The 22,074-nt window shown below is 42.7% G+C and overlaps 7 protein-coding genes; 5 read left to right on the forward strand and 2 right to left on the reverse strand.

Annotated features, from left to right (window-relative positions):
• Positions 1–826: 826 nt before the first annotated feature.
• On the forward strand, positions 827–2,023 carry FFUJ_08061 (uncharacterized protein; the record flags this gene model as incomplete). The annotated part of the gene is made up of 1 exon (XM_023578385.1): positions 827–2,023. The coding sequence occupies one exon, from the start codon at positions 827–829 to the stop codon at positions 2,021–2,023; it is 1,197 nt and encodes a 398-aa protein (XP_023431475.1).
• Positions 2,024–2,807: 784 nt separating this feature from the next.
• FFUJ_08062 (retrotransposon HobS hobase) lies at positions 2,808–5,738 on the forward strand (the record flags this gene model as incomplete). The annotated part of the gene is made up of 1 exon (XM_023578386.1): positions 2,808–5,738. One exon carries the CDS (start codon positions 2,808–2,810, stop codon positions 5,736–5,738), a length of 2,931 nt encoding a protein of 976 aa, XP_023431476.1.
• A 155-nt stretch (positions 5,739–5,893) lies between these two features.
• FFUJ_08063 (uncharacterized protein) lies at positions 5,894–6,799 on the reverse strand (the record flags this gene model as incomplete). XM_023578387.1 has 4 exons in its annotated part: positions 5,894–6,231; positions 6,283–6,358; positions 6,451–6,534; positions 6,596–6,799. The coding sequence occupies 4 exons, from the start codon at positions 6,797–6,799 to the stop codon at positions 5,894–5,896; spliced, it is 702 nt and encodes a 233-aa protein (XP_023431204.1).
• A 5,624-nt stretch (positions 6,800–12,423) lies between these two features.
• Positions 12,424–13,403, forward strand: FFUJ_14386 (related to poly(3-hydroxybutyrate) depolymerase; the record flags this gene model as incomplete). XM_023578388.1 has 2 exons in its annotated part: positions 12,424–12,720; positions 12,780–13,403. The coding sequence occupies 2 exons, from the start codon at positions 12,424–12,426 to the stop codon at positions 13,401–13,403; spliced, it is 921 nt and encodes a 306-aa protein (XP_023431205.1).
• Positions 13,404–13,877: 474 nt separating this feature from the next.
• On the reverse strand, positions 13,878–16,255 carry FFUJ_14385 (probable cutinase transcription factor 1 beta; the record flags this gene model as incomplete). XM_023578389.1 has 6 exons in its annotated part: positions 13,878–14,439; positions 14,502–14,684; positions 14,746–15,356; positions 15,423–15,503; positions 15,568–15,887; positions 15,949–16,255. The coding sequence occupies 6 exons, from the start codon at positions 16,253–16,255 to the stop codon at positions 13,878–13,880; spliced, it is 2,064 nt and encodes a 687-aa protein (XP_023431206.1).
• A 912-nt stretch (positions 16,256–17,167) lies between these two features.
• On the forward strand, positions 17,168–18,828 carry FFUJ_14384 (related to allantoate permease; the record flags this gene model as incomplete). XM_023578390.1 has 3 exons in its annotated part: positions 17,168–17,316; positions 17,393–18,486; positions 18,545–18,828. 3 exons carry the CDS (start codon positions 17,168–17,170, stop codon positions 18,826–18,828), a joined length of 1,527 nt encoding a protein of 508 aa, XP_023431207.1.
• Positions 18,829–19,488: 660 nt separating this feature from the next.
• FFUJ_14383 (uncharacterized protein) lies at positions 19,489–21,154 on the forward strand (the record flags this gene model as incomplete). XM_023578391.1 has 4 exons in its annotated part: positions 19,489–19,545; positions 19,605–20,138; positions 20,184–20,318; positions 20,384–21,154. 4 exons carry the CDS (start codon positions 19,489–19,491, stop codon positions 21,152–21,154), a joined length of 1,497 nt encoding a protein of 498 aa, XP_023431208.1.
• Positions 21,155–22,074: the final 920 nt, after the last annotated feature.

Below are 22,074 nucleotides of genomic sequence, written 5' to 3' on the forward strand. Positions count from 1 at the left end.
TTTTTGATTTTTACCGGCGTCAGCATCATTCGGTAAATTGTTTTCGGAAGCTTCTTAGTTCTATTCAAGGGTTCTCGTGTTCCGGTCAGATAATAATTCATAATTTGTGCCGAGAGTATGAATGCCATTGATGCAAGAGAGTGAGTAAAGTCCAACTTAGCCTAGCATAGGTAGTTTAGTCAAGATTTACCGCGTGTGTAAGCGTAGAAAGATGGCGTAACCATTTCGGCAAATTCGGTAAATATTACAGAAGGCCAAATCGACATCTATGCCAAAATTCATCTCTTAGTAGGCCGACCCTATACTATATAGTGCTGTAATTAATATTCCTTATAATTTAATATAAATAGGATAAATATAGGTCTAACTAATTATAGCCTCTTACTTAAGAGGGTTATATAGCTTTATATAACTTTATAATAGTTATTATTAATCTTAAGTTTAGCTTTATTTTTATCCCCTAAATCTATTATATTTTATAAGGTAAGAAATCCTTACTTTTAATATATTATATCTATCTACAATTACCTTCTATAATTTAATATATATCTTATTAAATTTATATACTTTAGAGCTTTATTTTTATTTTACTTTAAAGTAATTTAAAGTATATTTGTCAGATTGGGAGAATGAAATGATCGCTTGTATCTAGGTAAAACCTCGGCAAGATGCCGGAAGTTGAGGGATTTAGATACAGAATTTCCCCTCTTCTAGAAGAAGGACAATACACAAGCTTTCCAACAATTAAGAGTCTCATTCGCAAGAAAAACTACTATAAGTGTAACCGAGAAGGAAAGCCTAGTGCTCGCCGAAGACATTCAGAACGATGACCAATCAGACGATCAGGCTTGAATCCAGCAACGAGTGGATCAGCTGGTACAAGGCCCTAAAGGTCAAATCAAAGAATGAGGATCTATGGGCCTACATCGACCCAACGGCATCCAATAAGCCCACCCTTAAGGTGGTCGCACCCGTACCCCCCGATATATCGGCGGTAGGACGGCGAAGCGCTACAGCCGCCAGAGCGGCAACTACCATAGAAGCATCATCTTCATCAACACAAGAGACAGCCACGCAGGAAGTCGATCCCCCTGTTGTCGAACCAGACGGAAACCATACCGAATACGAAATACAGACTCAACAAATACCGTATCTTACGGAGAAAGATCACCGAACGGTCGCCACGATGAGGGCGACATACGAGACATATCTGAAGAACTATAAGGACTTAAAGAGGAGGACATCTATTATTCAAGATTGGGTGCTAGATACAGTAGATGAAGGGATTGCGAGGCACCATTTTTCAGAAGATGATACTCTAGCGGAATGGGTTCAGTCTCTCCATGATGAGTTCTCCTTAACGCAAACAGAGCGGAAGCAGGAGGCTCGCCGAGCATACAGAGAAGTCTTGGCGAAACCCATACGCCGTAGATACACAACCTATAAAGGAGCGAGTGACTGGCTTAAGCGATGGAGGACCTCAATCAATGAAGCCCGAGATGTAGGCCTGCAAGAGGCTGAAGAGGCAGATCAGTGGTTTCCTGATCTTATTACGGCTTTAAGGTCAACCCCACTAGAGTCGTGGGCAAACGCCTACAGTGTCACCCAAATGAATCATGTTCGGTCCAACACCCTATCCATCGGCGTGGTAGCGGCGGATATTCGGCTAGCACTAGCGTCACAGCCAGATACGCAGAGAGCTAAAGTAAGCCATGGAGCCTTCCTAGTTGAACGAGGGGAAGAGGCTGGAGAAGACCAAGATACCCCGAGGAAGCCCAGGCAAAAGGAGCGGAAAGGAAAGAAGCGTCCTCGCCAAGGACCCGGCGAAGATAAGGCAGGAAGATGTGAAGCATGCGGACTGAGGCATACCTTATCAAACTGCTTTTATGCTTTCCCTGAGAAGGCCTATACTGGGTTCAAACCAGTACAGGCTCTCGCCGACCAGGCGCAGAGAAGGATAGAAGAAAACAAGGAAGGTATAGCTGATCGAATCAGGAAGCTGAAACTAGAAGGATCAGCCTGACTACATCCAGTCGGCTCCGCTTGGCCGAGCGCAGGCCTAACGGTAGCCGACCGTTACCCCCTGAATGAAAGTGTATTATTAGATTCAGGAGCAACTATACATATATTCAGGGACACAAAGCGAATGAAGAACCTTAGGGCAGCAGCCCTTGGGGACTTCTTTTGGTCAGGAGTAACACAGGTCCCAATAGAGGGATACGGTGAAGCGCAAATCAAACTCGAGTCAAGCGACGGCACGCCGAGAACACTGCGACTCTATGATGTGGCCTTGTGCACTACATTAGCCACAAACCTAGTGTCATTTACTAAGCTAAGAAAACGAGGAATTTGGTGGGATACAAGCCCAGGAAACAATTGTCTACGGCGTTCAGATGGAAGCAAACTCGGCGAGGTCTCGGAGATCGGAGGGCAACAAGTGCTCGAATATGAGCATTCTCCCCAAGACCCAGAACCAACACAAGCTGGACTAGCAGTAAACACGCTTCCTATCCCTCCAAAACGGCGCACATATACAACGTGGACCAAGAGAAAGCCGTTAAGAGGTAACACCTTAATATGGCACCTAAGGTTAGGCCACCCAGGGCCGGAGGCTCTCCGATGCCTAGCCACGTCTGCAAGAGGAGTACGGATAAAGTCAGAGATTCCAACAGGAATACAGCGAATAACCACAGTTAACTGTGACGCATGTGGAGTGGCGAAAGCTCGCCGACTGGTACGCCGCGCTCCTCGAGAGTCGGTTCAAGTTGCAAGTCCAGGAGATCGAATAGCCATAGACTTTCCACCCCATGTCACCAGGATATGCAGGCTATAGTTCGGTATGGATGTTCACAGACAGAGCATCAGGGTTTACCTGGGACTATTATGCAACCGATCGGACAACCCCCGCCATCCTCTCGGCGCTAAAAGGCTTCTTAAATATGATGGAAGTACAGTACTCCAAGAAAGTGAAGGTGATCGAATGCGACAATGAGATCACGACGACCCATCCACGAGTGTACGCCGAGATAGTTCAGCAAGGAATACGATGTGAACCATCTGCTCCAAACACACAGGCTCAGAATGGTGGTGCGGAAAGAGTAGCTGCAGTTATTATCCAGAAAAGCAGGGCAATGAGGGCAGGTGCAAAAATTCCGGAATACCTCTGGCCTGAATCAATAAAGGCAGCCACCTATCTCTACAACCGTACGCCGTCGGTTCGGAAACAGCACAAGTCACCGTATGAGATATTCCACTTGGAGTGCGTAGCCGAGCAGTCGGCGAAACCAGACCTATCACACCTCAGAGCATACGGATGTAAAGCGTTTGCACTAACAAAGGATGCACAACTGCAACGCAACAGATTGCATCGTCAAACCCCTAGAGGATGGATTGGATACCTAGTAGGATATACATCAAGTAATTCCTACAGGATCTGGAACCCGTTGAACAAGGAGGTATTCTCAACGCGGGATGTTACCTTCAATGAACACCAGTGCTTCGACGGAAACACGGCGACCCTTCGAGATGACCTACGGGCCGAAGACCTAGCGGCGATAGAGAAACGAATCAAGGAACTAATCTCACTTCAGCAAACTCAGCCTAATCCATGGCAGAGGCATCTGGCAAATGAAGAACCAGATGAAATTACTGACGAAAATGTAGAATTTATAAGCCCTGAAGCCGACAACTCGGTGAAGACAGGCGAGGAATCGGAACCATACACCCAGTTCAGATTCGAGCTATTACCAACACCCCCGGAATCACCCCCATCGGGTTTCTTCCATGCAATAGAAGATGACCTGAAGGTGAAGAGGGGTGGTGAGCCAGTAAGTAGAACCCTCGCCGAGATGCAAGCGAGAAATCGTATTCCATTCAATGCAGCGTTCCTGGCAGGGACGCTGCAGCACAAAATATATGTGGGCACCCGACGGAAGACCCAAGGTCGCAAGAGTCAAGAGAGTCTGGCCAGCTCCGAGAACTCGCCGGAGGGAGGGAGCTTACCTCAGCCTCTAAACCAATCCAGTGCGGGAAAGCGGGAGGCCCAAAGGGATAGGATAAGCTCTGCACTGGGCGAGGAAAAGGGGCCCTATGTCGGTACACATTGGAAGCTCCTAGAGAGGCTCCCTAGCTCACATACTAACATAAAGAGTCATCCGTACCGGGATGCAATCCAGAAGGCAGAAGAAGCTCATTTGGAGAGCCACAAACTCTCTCAATCGTGGATAGAAGTAGCCAAGACCACGGCGAAGGGTCACCGAATACTCGGATGTCACTGGGTGTATGTCTACAAGTTAGATAAACACGGAAGATTCCTAAAAATCAAGGCGAGATTGGTGGTCCGGGGAGACCAACAGGCGAAGGATGGCCGAGACACATACGCAGCTACACTGGCCGGAATGTCTTTCAGGGTTCTAATGGCAATTGCGACCAGATTTGACTACGAGATGCTCCAGTATGATGCAGTCAATGCATTCGTACAATCAACATTAGATGAAGACATATACATGGAAATGCCGATGGGTTACCGAAAACCCGGCGTGGTCCTCAAGCTACAAAAGGCATTGTATGGACTCCGAAGGTCACCTCTCTTATGGCAAAAACACTTTGAGAAAGGTCTATTACACACGGGATTTCGCCGAGTACTCGGCGAGGACTGTTGTTGGGTCCAAGGCGATATAGTATTTTTCTTCTATGTGGATGACTGCGTCCTCTGCTACCCGAAGGAACAAGAAGAAAAGGCAAAAGATCTAATGAAGAAGTTGCAAGAGATATATCATATCGAAGGAGGCAAGACCCTACAATGGTTCTTAGGCATTGAGGTCGTAAGGGACAGACCGAACCGTCGCCTATGGCTCTCCCAAGCTGTATACATCGACAAAATGCGACGATTACTTCCAGACCCCCTACCGAGATACAGAGCAGTCGTCCCGATGGCACAAGAAGAGTTATTACCACATACCGAATCATCAAGCCCAAAAAGCATAAATAGTTACCAACGGAAAGTAGGTACTATTATGTATGCCGCGGTGATGACTCGCCCAGACGTCGCCTTTGCAGCTAGCCGATTAGCAAGATTTAACCAAAACCCGGGACCACAACATCATGAAGCGGCAGACAGAGCACTATGGTATCTTACCCAAACCAAGGACTTAGCCCTTCAATTCGGAAGTGATGACAACTCTTTGGTTGATGGGTTACTGGTAGCCTCAGATGCAAGCTTCGCCGACAACTCGGTGGACCGTCGAAGCTCACAGGCCTTTGCTATGCAACTGTTTGGAGGAGTAATAAGCTGGCGAGCAAATAAGCAAGATACTGTAACCACATCTACTACCGAGGCGGAATTACTTGCCCTATCACAAGCAGCCAAAGAGGCTATCTTTGCAAGCCGGCTTATATCCTCATTGCAAGTCAATCTGGAAGATAAGATCCCTCGGCGAGGCCCCGCCAAGCCACCGAAGGTGACTATCCAATGCGATAACTTACAAACTATTCGACTAGTCAAGGAGGAATTGGTCAAGCTGCGCACAAAGCTACGACATGTACAGATCTACAACCATTGGCTAAGACAAGAAGTAGCAAATGGGACAGTAGATGTGATATATACCCCATCAACTCAGCTAATAGCTGACGGCCTGACTAAGAACCTTACCAGTGAGAAATTCCAAAATTTTCTCAAGCAACTAGGGCTCGCCGAGATCACAGCGATTAGACGGCAGACAGAAATCATTTCAGATTAGGTCACGCAACGGAATGGATGCCCAAAAGATTTGGTTCAGATTCATCACCCCCGAAAAACCACTAAAGTACAGAAGGGGCGAAGCCCCGGCGAACGCTCGCGCAACCAACGCCAACCACACGACAAAGACCAGAGAACCAAAAACCCCCAGCCAAATTACTCAGGGGTGCGGGGAGGCTCGGCGGCGCCTCGGCGACGGGCAGGAGTAGACTGGCCGGGACGACTGACAGGAGCAACGCCAGCAAAAGCGACTGGAACGTCAGGAACGGGGTTATCCGAATGCTCGTCGAGCAGAGCACGAAGAGCCGGCTTGGCTTCGAATGCAGACGGGAGTTCATCGCAGGTCCCCTCGCCCTCAACAGGGACATCCTCGCAGGTATCTAGGCGAAGGATCGCCGAACGAAGGCGGGTTGCGGCAGAGACATTGCGGGCGTAGAGGGGCATCGCAGAGGCAACCCGAGCGGACACTTCCTCAGGAGTAAGTTCGACACCACCCTAGAAACAGGTTAGCCGAGAAGTCGGAGAAGCCTCGACGAAAAACATACGGAAATAAGGCACTGGAGTGCCTGAAGGTCCCGAAGGGACGCAATGTCTTGGGACTGAATTGTAGCAGCCAGAGTGCTGCCACCACCAGAGGCAGGGTTGTGCGTACGGTCGGCGACTACTCGCCAAGCCGCGCCGCAAGACTCGATCGCAGCACAGGCCCGCTAGACCTGAGTAGGATCAAGTTCCTCATCGGCGAAACGATCCTGGAGGCGCTCGATCGCCAGGTAGTAAGCCTGGACTGCGCCGAAGTACTCACGAGGAACCGGCGAAATGTCAGCGAAGACCTAGCAATCGAGGTAGAGAAATACATACAGAGCCGCACTTCTTTCGGTCGTCAGCACAGAAAACACAACACTCCGGCGAGGGGCCGGCGCAGCATCGGAGAGAGAGATCGCGGTGGATGTTGCAGACGCAGTAAAAACATGGGATCTCGCCGGGGGACTGGTTGATCAGCTGAACCTCCGGATCGTAGACGAACTCTCGGAGAACGTTCGCATAGGAGTTGATACGGGACATAGTGACGAAACTATTGGAAATTGCGACTGGAGAATTTCAAAGACGAGTAGACGAGATGTCGACGAGAGCTTGCCGAAGACCAACAATTTTGGCGGGGCAGAAAAATACAAATACCAAAATCTGGTTACCAAGACAACACAAGCACAGACCACCCTACGACAGTCTACCGATGTCTCGCCGAAGCAACACAACACAATACTCAAATCTTCAAGACCAGCGTATCACTATTAGAATTGTTATACACTGAAGAGGGGTGTCAGATTGGGAGAATGAAATGATCGCTTGTATCTAGGTAAAACCTCGGCAAGATGCCGGAAGTTGAGGGATTTAGATACAGAATTTCCCCTCTTCTAGAAGAAGGACAATACACAAGCTTTCCAACAATATTCCCCTTTTAATTTTATATTTAAAGCCAGATTATTAAGATATTAGGCTTTAGCCTATATTAACCCTTTTCTTACCTTATCTTTATACCCTTTTATGCCCTTATATTATATTAATTAAGGTTATATAATTAAAGGCTTTATTTTTATATCTTTTTTATCTTTTATTCTTTATATTTTAATATATTATATAAGTAACTTAAGGCTAATATCTAATTAGAGGACCTATTTAGATATTATAAAGATCTATATAATTCTATAATATTATATCTCTCTATAAAACTATAAAGGCTAAGAGGGAGTATTTAGTCTATAAAGCTAAAGAAGCCTATTTTATAGAGAAGGTTAAAGTTAAATATATTACTATAAAGAAGGCTAAAGCTAAGTATATTACTATTAAGAAGGCTAAAGCTAATTATATTGCTATTAAAAAGGCTAAAGAGAAATATATTACCTTTAAGAAGAAGCTTAAAGCTAACTATATTACTACTTAAAAGAAAAAGGCTAAAGAAGCCTATATTACTGCTAAGAAGTTTAAAGTAAAGTATATTAAATTAAAGTAATATTATAATAAGCTTATAGAAATACTTACTTATATTAAAAAGGAAATAGATAATAAAGCTCTTAAAAAGGATTATATTATTAAGAAGAAATAACTTAAATATTAGCTATATATCCTTAAATATAATAATAATAAAGACTATAAAGCTATAAAGGAAGCTCTATAATATAACTTTAATAATTATATTTTTAAGTATTTAGCTAAAGAGGTTAATAAGATTCCTATCTTTACCTTTAACTATAAGGCTAAATGCCTTTCTATAAACCTATAGTTAACTATCTAGATATATATAAATACATTAAAGAATTATTTTTATAAAGGCCTTATATATATAAAGTTTAATAAAAATAAAGTAAGATATTTAATTACTTTTTATTTTATATTATATTATATTAATTTATATAGCTTTTTAAAAAGCTTAATTTACTCTTTTTATATAAAAAGAAAGGTAAAAACCTTAAGGTTAAGTATATACTTAAATTCTTATTATAAAATGCTAATACTATACTTTACTATTTATATAGATTTATAATACCTAAATTACTTTTATATAATAAATATATATTTAATAATAGTACTTTTATCTATTACTATATTATAGCTCTATTTAAAGGCTATATTAATTGCCTTTAGAATTATTTAGAACTAAACTGCAGCTATATTAAAGGTATATACTTATAGTGCCTTATATATCTCTATACTGACTTATTTAATAGTAACTCTTAAGAAGCATAAAGCTATATCTAATGCTATTTTTATTACTAGTAGTAGTAGTAGCTCTTTATTTAATAGTAAAGAGGACCTTATAGATATATTAAAGGATTTTATTAAGAAGGAGTGTTATAGACTCTCTTAATTTTTCTGTAAGGTTATTAACTATAAGAAGAAAAAAAAGAAGTCTAAAAGTAAAGGTAAGTTTAAGTTTAAAAAGGCAAAAGGCAGTAAATAAAGTATTTTAATTTTATATATAACTATTTAAAATAGTATTAACTTCTTCTAGCTATTTATAATTAATTTTTAGATCTTTATTTTTATAAGGATATAGCTTATAGGTTATAAATTATAACTAGTATTATAGGTATATAAAGTATTATAAAGTATTATAGGCTATTATAGATAACTATAGGGCATATAAAGCATTATAATACCTAATAGTAAAAGTTTAACGTTTTTATTAACTTACTTTATTAATTAATTATATCCTTAAATTATATCTATAATAGATATATATATAGATCTTATAGCACCTTATAGTACCTTATAGCACCTTATAATTCCTTATTATAAGTAATTTTAAATATTTTTCTTAGTATTACTAGCTATAATTAATATAATATATTTATATACTATATCTTAAGGCTATATACTATAGCATAAGGCTATATATTATTCTTTATAGTCTTATCTTAAGCCTCTTAATATAAATTTATTTTCTTATATTATATTAATCTTTCTTTTAACCTTATAATAAGCTCTAGAGGGCACCTTCCTATTAACCTTAATACTTTCTATATTTAAATTAAATAATAAAAGTATTATAACTAAATGACTGCAGATAATATTATATAGTATATTTTAATTAAGTTTAATATTTCTACCTCTTATAAAGTATTATATTAATATCTTTAGATTTAGCAGTTAGATTAAATAATATTTAATATAACCTAGGCCTAAATAGAAAATATTAAGGCATTATAAAATTATATTAAAGAGTTTTTCTTTAAAAATATTCTTAAGGATAAAAATATCCTTTTCTAATTATAAAAGGAAGGCTTTATAATAACTAATAGAGGGCTAATTAAAATATAATAAAGCCTTAGCCTTTTATGGCATTAAACCTTTAAGCAGAAAGAGAAGTAATTTATTAAATTATACTATTTCTTTAAGAATAATACCTTACTAAATACTAAATTATAGTTATTTAGTTAAATATATCTCTATATTTATATTTAGTAAAAATAGCTATCCTTAAGTTAATAGGCACTATATAAAGCATTTTATAACTTTATGCCTATAAATATAACTAATTAATAGAATATAATATAATACTATTAAACTAAATAGATAGTATCTAGGCCTAACTTTATTTAGTTAATTAATGCTTATAATAAGTTAAAGGCATAAAGAATTAAAATATATATATTAATTAATGCATACTTATAGTATATTATATAGCTATATATTAGTATATTAGCTAATACGTTATAAAGTGTACTTAAGTAATACCTTTATATTTTAAAGAATTAAAAGAGTATATCTCTTATTATTTAATTAGATTATAGTAATAAGACTTTTATAATAGCTAGGGCTTATTTTTACCTTTTATAAGTGTAGAGCTCCCTATAGGCTATTACAGTTTAGTAAATATAATTCTATAATTATTAGATATATAGTAAAAGTATATATAATAAAAAGATTAAGAGTTAGTAGTATTAACTTAATAATAGTTAAGTAAGGTATTAGCATATATATATATATATACTAACTGCTTATAAAAGTATTTTAAGAAAAATTATAGCTAATAGGCATTTCTTTACTAATTCTATTTTAGATTAAATTGCTATTCTATATCTTTTTATATTAATTATATATATAGAACTCTTTAAATTTATATATATATAGAATTTATATTATATTTATAAATAGCATAATAGGCTATATATTCTTTCTAGTTAGCCTTAAGTCTTATATTATTAGCTAGAGATCTATAAAATAAGGAGTTATACTTATTTAATACCATTTAATTAATTATAGCCTCTTAAGGAGCTTTTTAAATATAATAATATTAATCTTAATGCATATTTGCCTTAAGATATAATTACAGTATATAAAAAGATTCTTAAAGGGCAGATCTTTCCTTAAGATACCCTTAAGAACCTAAAGCTCTTTATATACTTATATTTATAGGTATAATTAAAAGTATATATACTTAGCAGGAAATAGCTAGCTATTAGTCTTTTAGAAATACCTATAGGTAGGATTAATTATATATAGTCTTATTTAGCTATATATAATATTAATATATAGCTACTTAACTAAAAGACTTAAGGTAATATTAATTAGAATAAGATTAATTATAAAGTTAAGAGCTAGCCTTATATTATTCCTTAAACCTCTATAATAAGGCCTTTAATTATAAAGGGCGCCTTTTAGCTTTTTTTTAATTTTATTTCTTTTTATTCTTTTTATCTCTTTAATCCTTATTTAATATTATAAATTAAAGAAATGCCTTAAATACATTTAAATCTTTATATTATCTCTTTTTTTTACCTTTTATCTTCTTAGCTTTAACCTTAACCTTAATTTTAGCTTTAATATTATTTTCCTTTTTTTTATTTTATATAGGTTTTTTTTTATTTTTTATTTCTCTTTTAATCTTTATTATATACTTTAAAGCAGGTATTTTAGTTTCTACCTACTTAATTGCCTGCTTATTAGGCTATAAGGTATTACTATTTTTTAAATTATCTTATATATTAAAGTATAAAAGTATAAGAGAAACTAAAGCTTTAGCCCTTATAAAAAGTGTAATACTTACTGCCTTAAAAAAGTCCTTTAGCTATAAGGTCTTATAAATAGTATCTCTATATATAATAGGTCTATTTAAATATATATTAATAATATAGCTATTAATAAGCTTTTATTTTATTAATAAAAACTCTTTATAATAGCTTAATATAATAAAATAAACTATTTTATTATAAAATAAAAATATAAAGCCTAATAAGGCTATAATCTTACTTTTAATATTTTTATTTTTAATTCCTTTATTATACTTTAGTATAAAAATACTTAAAATAACTTCCTTAAGATATCTTAAAGTAATATAAAATATAGCCTTTAGTTTAATAATAATTATACTTTTATAGCTTATTACTGCAATACTATACTGCTAGCTCTTAATAGCTATATTAATAGTATTAATATATATAATAAGGATTAGTTATATTTATTTAATTTAAATTATTATTAAATTAGGCCTAAAAAGGCTACTTATAATAAGGTTAATAACCTTAATAGCTTTAATAAGTAGTTATTAATAAAATAGGTAAAAACTAGCTTCTCTAAAGGCCTTTAATTCTATATAAAGTTTATTATAGCTATAGCTAGTTTTAAGGTAAAATTTAATATAATCTATAACGATAAAAGTAAAAGTAAATAGTTTAGCTTTAAATAGTATACTATAGGCTTATATAGGTATATATAAGAGAGAGGGCTATAGCCCTTAATATAGGCCTTAGTCTATAGTACTGCATTATAGCAATAATATTTAATATAATAATATTATATTGCCTAGAAGCCTAAAGGGGCCTTTAGTGCTATATTAGGGTGGATAGAGTAAAAAAAATCCCTTAAGATGAATTTTGGCACAGATGTTAATTTGGCCTTCCGTAAATATGGATGTGTAAGCGGGCTCTTCAACGATCTCCTCCCCACTCGACACGCTTTGACGGCATTCCAGCCGTCTAGGTTCGTCTGTAGAGGTTAGAGAATGAGATATTTTAGATAGGGAGCACGTAGAGCGAGGACTAATTATGCATGTAAGATTCCCGTATGCTGGATTTAAATACACCTATTATTTCATGATTCTATTTTTTGCAATTTGTTCTTAAGTTCCAGTGTCTTTGTCGAAGGGTAGCATCCCTAGAATCTCTTGAATAATGAAGCTGTTCAATGTTATGCTTCTCTCGGCGTTGTCCGCCTGTATTGAGGCCAGACTGGTTCATGGGCGTTGTCGAGACCTATCCTCAGGCCAATCCCCGGGCCATGTCTCCAACGTCAGCATCACCAGTAGCGGCCAGGAACGCAGTTTTCTCGTTTTCATTCCCCCAGGATATAGCAAAGACCAACCAACACCAGCCATCCTTTCCTACCATGGGGGCGTTAGGGATGCAGAAGACCAGCTGCACCTCGATCAGCTTACCAGCCCGGACTTCAACCCGGGATCACTTGTCATCTATCCTCAGGGTATTCAGGTAATATCCCACTAGAAGCTTATACAGAGACTACAGAATATATACTAAGACTCCCGTAGGACACATGGCAAGGTGTTCCCGGTGTCAAGACAGACGATGTCAAATTCACCGCAGATATCCTAGATTACGTCGAGTCTCATTACACGGTAGACAAACGTCGTATTTATGCTACAGGAAAGTCTGACGGCGGTGGCTTCACCAACGTCCTAGCCTGTGACGCCGACATGTCTCTCCGCTTTGCAGCGTTCGCACCCGTATCGGGAGCCTTCTACATCGACACTTCATCATGCAACCCAGATACGGTCTCTGTTCCATGCAATGCACAACGCGATAATATACCCTTCATAGAGTTCCACGGTGGTAACGACACAACCATCCGCTATGACGGCGGAGCGCGCAAGAAGGAGTGCTTACCTAGTATTCCGCATTTCATTCAGCAATGGGCTTTGCGCGACGATCTCGGGAGCAGCAATCAAGAAACCAACATCGCACCCAACACGATTCGTTACCGTTTTGGCAGCGGCTCGACGGCGGGTTTGGTTGAGCACTATTTTGAGTCGGATATTGGCCATGATTGGCCAAGCACGGTGCCAAACGACGACAATCAGCGCTCTGGCCACCATGTTGCCAGCTACAACGCTACGCCTATCATCGTCGATTTCTTCTCACGGCATTCCTTGTGATTCAGTCTCCAGTTGAGTAGCTTGAAACTGACTTTAGCAGGTTCAGGTCATCTGCACTCATTTATGTAAACCGAGATAAGTGAGATGATCCATGACCTAAGAAGCTGCGTGGTGTGAAATGGACGGGAGTTTTTCTTGGTTTGTCAAATTATGTTGTACAACTTGGTTAAAGTGGCAAGGCTCTTGCTAAATAGAACTCCGAGTAGTTGGGTGAAGAGTATGTAACTATAGGGATGACTGCCGCCTATAAGGTTAACCTTTAGGCTGCAAACACAGGAGACGTATGAGAACACGGTATTTTTTTCCTCAATACAGAGCATGTAGCAAATGAACAATACGGTGGGCCAATTATACATACATACGCGTCTTGGTGAATGAAACAGCATGACCAGTAATGCATAGGGGCAGCTTGAACTAGTCTGCAGCTGCGCTGGATAACAGGCGAGACTGCTAATTAGGCTGCACCAAGTCTAGCTAGAATGAAATAGTGTTGTACAGTATGTCATCTACAGGCTCACTCGCCATTAATGACATGTGTTGGCCGTGTACCTCGGCATCGACATTAGAGAAGAAATGCTGGAAGATATCTTCAGATAGTGAAAAGCTGGGACTAAGAAGCTGGTCCACGTTGCTGAATTGCGGCGAAACCGAGTACCACAGCTGTTCAGTATCTTGGGGCATTGAATTCAAGTCTGTTATCAGAAGGCCGTCTGACTGGCACTGATTGTCCATCAAAGTATGGGCCTGAGGCTCAACCAGACCCGCGTTGGTGCTTTGCTGGGCCGAAGCTGCTAAATGTGGCTGGGGATCCGAAAGATCAGATGAGCTCGATTGTGAGGCTCTTGTCTTGCCCAGGATTTTTTGAGCCCGATCGAATAACTTGTACATTACATCGGCGCTCCAATACGTCATTCTGAGGTTAGAGAGTACAAGCATACATAGCTGCATCTTATGGGTTGCAAGAGCATGTATCAGAGCCGTGGTCGATTTGCAGTCCGACAGGTGAATCTGCATGGCGGGGATGATGGCGGTGATTCTGCAGAGCAAGCGAGAAATATGTCAGTGTAATAGTCAGCGAACGGTTACATGACAACATACATCATTGGTTTCAAGTACTTTATGGCGTCAAGCTCTATTAGCCTCTGTAACAGGGCATTTGTATTTGCCGCAGCCTCGCGAGCACGACGCAAAGCCACTTTGTGCCAGTCTATAGGCGTCCCTGTAGGCGGAGGCGCAGACTCATTAAGCGCATACGGCCGGTACAGAATCGCAACCGTCGCTCTACTTATTTATTAGCGCTTGAACTAACTAGCTAACACCATGTAGGAAGGGAATGACGGACTGGTAAAACAAGTCGATCTGGTAGGCGTGAATGCTAAGAGTATCGCACCACTCATCCATAATCCCCGAGTTTGTGGCTGACAATGATTCGATTTGCTGAGCATACTTGTCGATATCATCCATGGTTGGGTCTGGTCCGCTCACGCGGTAATGAAGTCGCAGTATACCACCGAGAACGTCGCTGATACGGACGAGTCGGAGCCAGAGACTCGTCAAGGCCGCAGAGTCAGCCGGAATGAACCGTCTCTTTGCATCATGGGTGACAGAATCCAGTTCTTGGAGGACATCCTGGGAGGTAGGAAATGGGAGGTCGCAGTCCTCACCATGGATTCGCATGGGGTGCCCCTTGGCCAACGAGACCCAGCGATCTCTAACCACGCACGACCACCAGATACGGCGCCTCAATGCTTGTTCCCGTGGATATATCTGTGGAGCGCGACTACTGGATCGAGGGTTCCGGTGGAGACCGATGCCCTGTGCCAGGGATATGGCGATACCAATCCAGTACCATGCTCCTGTGTGGTCCTGCGGGTCTGTGTACCAGAAGCTTAACAACATAACTGACTGGATCAGTTTCAGCTTCTCGGTGGATCGATCGAGGTCATATAAGCACTGGAGAGACTCCTTGTTAGTGGTTCACGGCGTTTCCAACAAACGAACGACAACTTTGTCACTGACCTTGGCACGTTCATACATGGCAGCCTTCATAGCTTTCCTGGATGGGAAGTTGAATCGTCTCAGAAGATCAGCATCTGCAAACTACGGTAAATCCAGCATGTCAGATCTGAGTGCCATTTCCCCAAATTGAGCATTGGAAACTTACATTCGTTGCTGCCAACATCATACTCCAGAACAGAAGGTCGTGCTTTTTGTGCGGTCCCTGTCCGTGATAATCATTGAGAAAGCCTTCAGCATCCACTATTGGTAGGAAGAAGTGGACATGCTTAAAGTAGGTCCAGATCATGTCATCACAGACATCTGTAGGCAATGTGGTCAAGGCTCCTTCTGAGCGCATGTATTCCACCTGATGTGGCTTGTGCAAAGTATGGAGGGTGCCTTTCGGCGGCAGGTATGGTATAGAGTCCTGTGGGGAGACTGCATCACATATATCGTACACGGTACAGCGCGGTCCACGTTTGTCCCCTGTAAGTAAGTAGTATGGTGAGCTGATGGGTGTTTTTGGCAGCGATTTGAATGGCCTTACCTAGATACGTATCTGGGCTATCATCAGGTAATTTGGGGTCATCCACCACCCCCTTCTCAGCGAACTGGTCATGGTTGTCTTCGCTTCTGGTCAGACTGTTCACCGGTCTGGACTCCAAGGCGACGCTCAACTCCTCACGTGTGGAACGCGTATCGTATCCAGCATCTCGTATCGCAGAATTGTGACAAGTCTCGTCTGTTGACAAGGCTAGTAGACATACAATCACAGAGTCGAGAGGCTGGGTACCCACCTCTGTCTGGAGAAGAAGTCGACCTGGTACGTGGTTGACGAGGTCTAGTATCAGCATCGAATGCACCGTCAGCCGCATGCATCAGCCACGTAGTTAAGCGAGGATGAGTCGTTTTTACCGATATTTCTTGCGCGGGAGGACTATGCAGTCTTGGCCGCCACGCTGGCAGTTGGAACAGGGACGGCTGGTTTCAGCGACATCGCACTTGACCTTTCGCTTATTGCAGGCCTGACAGGCAACTCGCGAGCGAATTCGCCGTATGCCAAGTCGTGCCGAGAATGGCATACTACTGTTATGGCCGCGCGATGTATCCCCGGGCAGAATGCGTTCAGTCAATGTTCTTCTGTCGGCAGGCTGAGTGACAGTAGCATCGGTAAAAAGATTCACAAGAAGGAGAGGATTGCGAGGGGAGATCATCTCCAATTTGCCGTTCTTTTCGGTTGAAATAATACCAGGCCAAAAGAAGGTAGTCAGTTGACGTTAGTACGAAGTCAGCATGGTCATCACAGGTCATCCATCACAGTCCCCGCTTACAGAATTCCAGACTAACAGATCCGAGACCCGATAGGTACGATTATTGACATCATCAGCATGGCTCTCGGTAAATTCGGCAACAATTCCTCGCATTCTGGAGGGCAGCAGAAACCACGTACCTAGTTAGTAACCCAGACTACCTAGCTAGCAGAGGCGACTCACGCCTCACATCTGGCATTTCCCCAGAAAAGCGGATATTTGGGTTTCCCCGCAAAGAGCCAAAGCTTCTCCAGGATAACACAGTCAAGGTTCGTATGCTGGTACTATGTACAGCGTTGCAACGCCATGTTTTGTTACCGAATTGCCGTTTTATCCAGCGACTTCTAGTGAGCTATAAGAACATCCATATGTACTTCCATTAGCAGAACCATTGTCAACACTCCAGTCGGTTACCAGCAGCTCCAAGCCCAGACCAACACTACCACCTTGTCGAAAATGAGTTCAGCCGACATCACAGTCCAACAGTCCAAGGCTAACCTTGCTGGCGATGTTGAAAGGGTTGAAGACATTGATGGCAAGGCCGCCACGACGACTCCCTTTACACCTGAGGAAGAGAAGAAGTATCTCCGGAAGATCGACCTCTGGTAAGAAAGAAAGAGCAATCTCATTTTTGACTCGTGACTTCTTTTCTGCGGGCCATTACTGACAGGTCGCACAAAGGATCGTCCCCCTCATGATGATGACCTACACTCTCCAAAGTTATGATAAGGGCGTCATGAGCGCTGCCACACAATTTGGCTTCAGCAAAGACCTGAAGCTGACAGCAATCATTGGCCACGAGAAGAACGGCACTCCCATCACCGACAACAAGAAGTACGCCAACGCCTCCATGATGTTCTACATTGGCTACTTGATCGGCACCTACCCAATGATGTACCTAACGCAGCGCTTTTCCATCTCTCGTGTTGTTGCCTCTGCGACCTTGTTGTGGGGAGCTGTGCTCATGTCTACTGCTGCATGCTACAACTACCCGGGCATCATGGTCAACCGACTATTCCTTGGTATTCTGGAGTCAGCCGTCGCTCCATCTTTCACCGTGCTGGTTACCTTCTGGTGGACTCGGGAGGAGCAGGCTTTGCGAACATCGCTCTGGTATGCCTGCGTCGGTGTTGCAACCATGGTCTCGCCCCTCATAAATTACGGCCTTGGCCAGACACATGGATCTCTTCCTTCCTGGAAGCCCATGTTTCTTATTCTCGGCGCCGCTACTATCTTGTGGTCCGCCGTTCTATTCTTTTGCCTCCCTGACAACCCGATGACGTCCAGGCGCTTGACCGACGCCGAGAAAGAGATAGCAAAGTACCGCCTCCAGAGAAACAATGCTGGAGCCATCAGCCACGAATTCAACAAGTCTCAGTTCTTCGAGGCCTTTCGTGACTACAAGGTCTACAGCAGCGCTCTCATTGTTATGCTTACCGGTGTGCCATCTGGCGCCCTCGGAACTTTTGGCACCATGGTCATCAATGGCTTTGGTTTCAATCACTTCGAGTCTCTGGCTCTGACATGCCCTATTGGGGCGGTCACTGCCCTTAGTATTCTTATTGTTGGTACTATCACCCGCAGGTGGTGCAACACCCGATACCTATGCATCGTTATCTGCGCCTCTATCTCGATCAGCGGAGCTCTGATCTGCTGGCTGGGACCGAGGGATAATAAGGGTCTCTTATTTGCAGGGATCTTCCTCGTTGCCATTCAGGTCGCTTCCGGTGGTCTGGCCGTTGGTCTATCGGCATCCAACATTTCAGGTCACACCAGTACGTCTCCCCATCTCATATCGTGCAGAGGGGCCCCTTATTCTAACACAATCTGCAGAAAAGTCAACTGCCAGTGCTTCGACCTTTGTTGGATATTGTGTTGGAAACGTCATCGGCCCTGTCATCTTTGGCGCATCTCCCGGCCCCGGATATCGTGCAGGGTTTACTGGCAGCTGTATCTGCCTATGTGGCGTGGTTGTCATTGCAGCGGCTACATGCTTTTTGCTGCGCAGGGAGAACACGAAGAGGGACAAGAGAACCGGCCGTCATTCAGATATTCTGCATGATGTTGACGAGGATACTACGGATATGCAGAAGATGGATTTCAGATACGTCCTGTAAAGCTAGTTTTCCTAAGGTTTAAATCTTTGTAGGTTTTTTTTCTCTCTCTTCTTGTTATCGGGTCAACAGCATCCGTGAGCGAGGTGTTACTCTGATGAACGACATCCATTCAAAGTCTCATTTCAGTCTATAATTAGGAACTTGCCTGATATAGTAATTAAACTAATAGAGAGGCAAAAGATCTTCTCACTGCAGCTTATCGTACAAGGCTGAGCAAGTCTGTTAGATGCGCTGATCTCGGGATAATAAAGGCCTGTATGCCTTGGATCAACAGCCCTCGATCATTTAATTCGCCAAGACACCAAATAAGCAAATTTAGCCTCACTAGAATTCGGCGCGAACGAGCAAATCATGTACAAGTACTTGAGTTAAATCTCGCTCAATTGCTTCCTTTGTTAAAACATGCCAATCCCGTGGCTCATCCCAAGCCCACTATTCCAAATGAGGCAAAATGGCGCGCTCCGTCATCGTTCAAGTGGAGACGAAAACATGTGAGATCCATTTCCAAGGCTGAGACCAACCCAAGCTTACTACGTGCATCTCGTCCTTCTCAACGAGTGAGTCTGCGGGGCCTTTAACTATCTCGGGCATTCCCAGCTCGCCTTTCTTGGTCCCATCAATCTTGTCTCTTTTGGGTGAGATATACCGCTCTGATCAACAATGCCCGGCGTTCCATCTTACAAAGGCTGCGATGCGTGTCGGAAGCAGAAGAAAAAGGTAAGTTGGTGCGATATTGGTTTGGTATTGGAGAATTGTTGAGGCTAACCGGGGGATAGTGTGATAAAGCTCAGCCCAGGTGCGCGAGGTGTGAAAGGCTTGATATTCCGTGTATCAACGTTGGGAAGCAGCGTTACAAGTTCAAAGTCCAGACCCTCGAACCAGGAGACAGTTTAAGTCTTCAGAGCATCGACACAGAAGATGACACTACGAGTTCAAGTTCGCGGTCTTCAAAATCGCCCATTTCTTTCACCCAAGCGCTGATCAAAGTCCCGTACAACAAAACAACAATGGTCACTCAAACTCTTGTTTCGCGGTTAGAGATTACAGATCTGCGATATGATATCACCTGTTACGGAGACTTTCTTCGACATATTCCTGCGCGGCTGGGGAGGAACGAAGCACTCGATGCGTCTGCTGATGCGTTGGCTACGACGTTCTCGACATTGCATCGACCGCAGGGGTATCAGACTGTTGATGCGCTTACAAAGTATGTCAAAGCGATAAGTTCGTTGAGATTATGCTTGGAGGATCCTGCGAAGGCGAGGATGCCGGAGACTATGTGCTCGGTGTACTTGATTATGATCTGTCAGGTGAGTGAATCGTATTGTAGGATTGATCAAGACTGACAACTTCAGGGCTGGTTGGGAAGAGATGATGACCCGACTACGAGTCACGGCCAAGGTTTGGCATATCTCCTCAAAGCGGCTGCAAGAGAGAACTGGAAAGCCGGTTTTGAAACAGACATGCTCTTGACGTTCTGCGTTCCAGTGGTATGTCCCCCGACCTCGCTTTCTTTCCAAAAGGTTCATCAGCTCAGGCGAGCTAACAATCCCAGATCATAGAAAGTATATCAAACCCCAAGGTCAGGCTAGAAAAATGGTTCTGGGACATGCTCGACAACTTCAAAAAGAACAACCCGCCCTCAACTCCCGAAAGCGCAAAAGCCCAGAAAGACGGCCAAGACGCCGGTGGAATCCCCAGCCTTTCTATCCGAAATCTAGGCCGACTCCCAGACTTCATAAACGACCCTGAACTCCACCGCATGGAGATAACATGTGCGTACCACAGACTCTGCCGCGACCTACGCAAGGTCTCCGAGATCGTCAAGGCAGTGACATGGGCGCCCGGCTTCTCCCCAACACCCATGCAACTCCGCCTCTCACGCTCCTACAACTCAGCCTACTCCGTCCTCCTCACCGTGCTCGTAATAATCGGGCAGCTCATGCAAGCCTTCGACCCATACAACCTCGCTCTCGTGGGAGAAGCAGCTTTATGTTCATCAGAGGTCGTGTCCCTCGCGCACCGAATAAGCCAGTACAGACCGCTAGGTGCAAGCCATGTTCCGTTGACGCTGGCTATCGCGTGGGCTGCTACGGATGAGCCGGGGATGAAGAGGCAGCTGGAGGAGACGTTGGAGGAGTACCAGCAGGACTGGACTGTGACGCAGTGGATGAAGGTTGGGTATTGGTGGACGGATAGGTTTGCGGAGTTGAGGGGGAGGTTGGCGCCGAGGGTGTCGCAGCAGGAGGAGGAGATGTTGATTAGGAGGGGGGAGGGGTTGGAGCTGAAAGGGAAGCAGCCTGCTGATGAGTGTTGTGTTATGTAGAAGCTGGTCTTGTCAACTCACGCGGAGAATTATTTAAGAAGAGAGCAGGTTCTTTCTCCTCAAGACTACGGAGTACATGAAAGATCTCCTCAGCGTTACGACGAAGTGTTAGGTCTACTACGAGGCAAACAATCGAAAGGGACCTCGGTCCAGTTGATCTGCCACGAATCGGATGTCAGGGAATGTGTACGGGGTTATCTATCTGACCATAATGCTCATTTTGGAGTACCGTTAAAGAGCTACGCTATCTATTGTGATTACTCGTATTGTTCTGCAACAAAAGAAACAGCCCGCGTCTGAGGTTCTCAGTCGGCTTCCACTACATGTCAATCAGAAGAGTGCACCTCTTGGTTTCCAAGTTCAGCCCATGTATAATTCACGCCAGGCCATCACATGAAAGCAGCAGCAGTGGTAGCGGCGAACAGATCTAGAACCGACCGCCTATCGCTCGAGTCAGACAACAACCGCTATCAATCAATAGCACGTGGTCACGGACAGTTATCTGAACTACTCCCGGGCCGACAACCTGTCAGTCCGAAATCAGACTAACTCCGACACTTCAAGAGCCCCTTTCCATCCGGATCCGCAAGATATCATCCCAATCTCAACTAGCCACTCGCAAACCCCACAGATACAGATAGTCGCGGACAACTCTGGCGTTCTGAAGCGGTTGTATTCATCCACCAAGAGCACGCCGATCAACGGAATTGTGCCGGGGACGCGGACATCAAAGCTTACCCGTTTGAGGAGTGCGGAATCAACGCATTGATAACCTGTTCGAAGCTATTCTTTGTTGGTGTAAGTTAAGTTTGGGGGGCCTGACTCGTCTAGTCTTGGCACGTCAAAGATGTCATACGACAAGAGCGGTAGGCTAAGCCCAAGACAGGCTGCTTAAGCTTAGCATGAGAACCCCTCAGACG

The sequence above is a fragment of the Fusarium fujikuroi genome, chromosome FFUJ_chr05, assembly GCF_900079805.1.
Source record: "Fusarium fujikuroi IMI 58289 draft genome, chromosome FFUJ_chr05".
In the NCBI taxonomy this organism is placed as follows: domain Eukaryota; kingdom Fungi; phylum Ascomycota; class Sordariomycetes; order Hypocreales; family Nectriaceae; genus Fusarium; species Fusarium fujikuroi.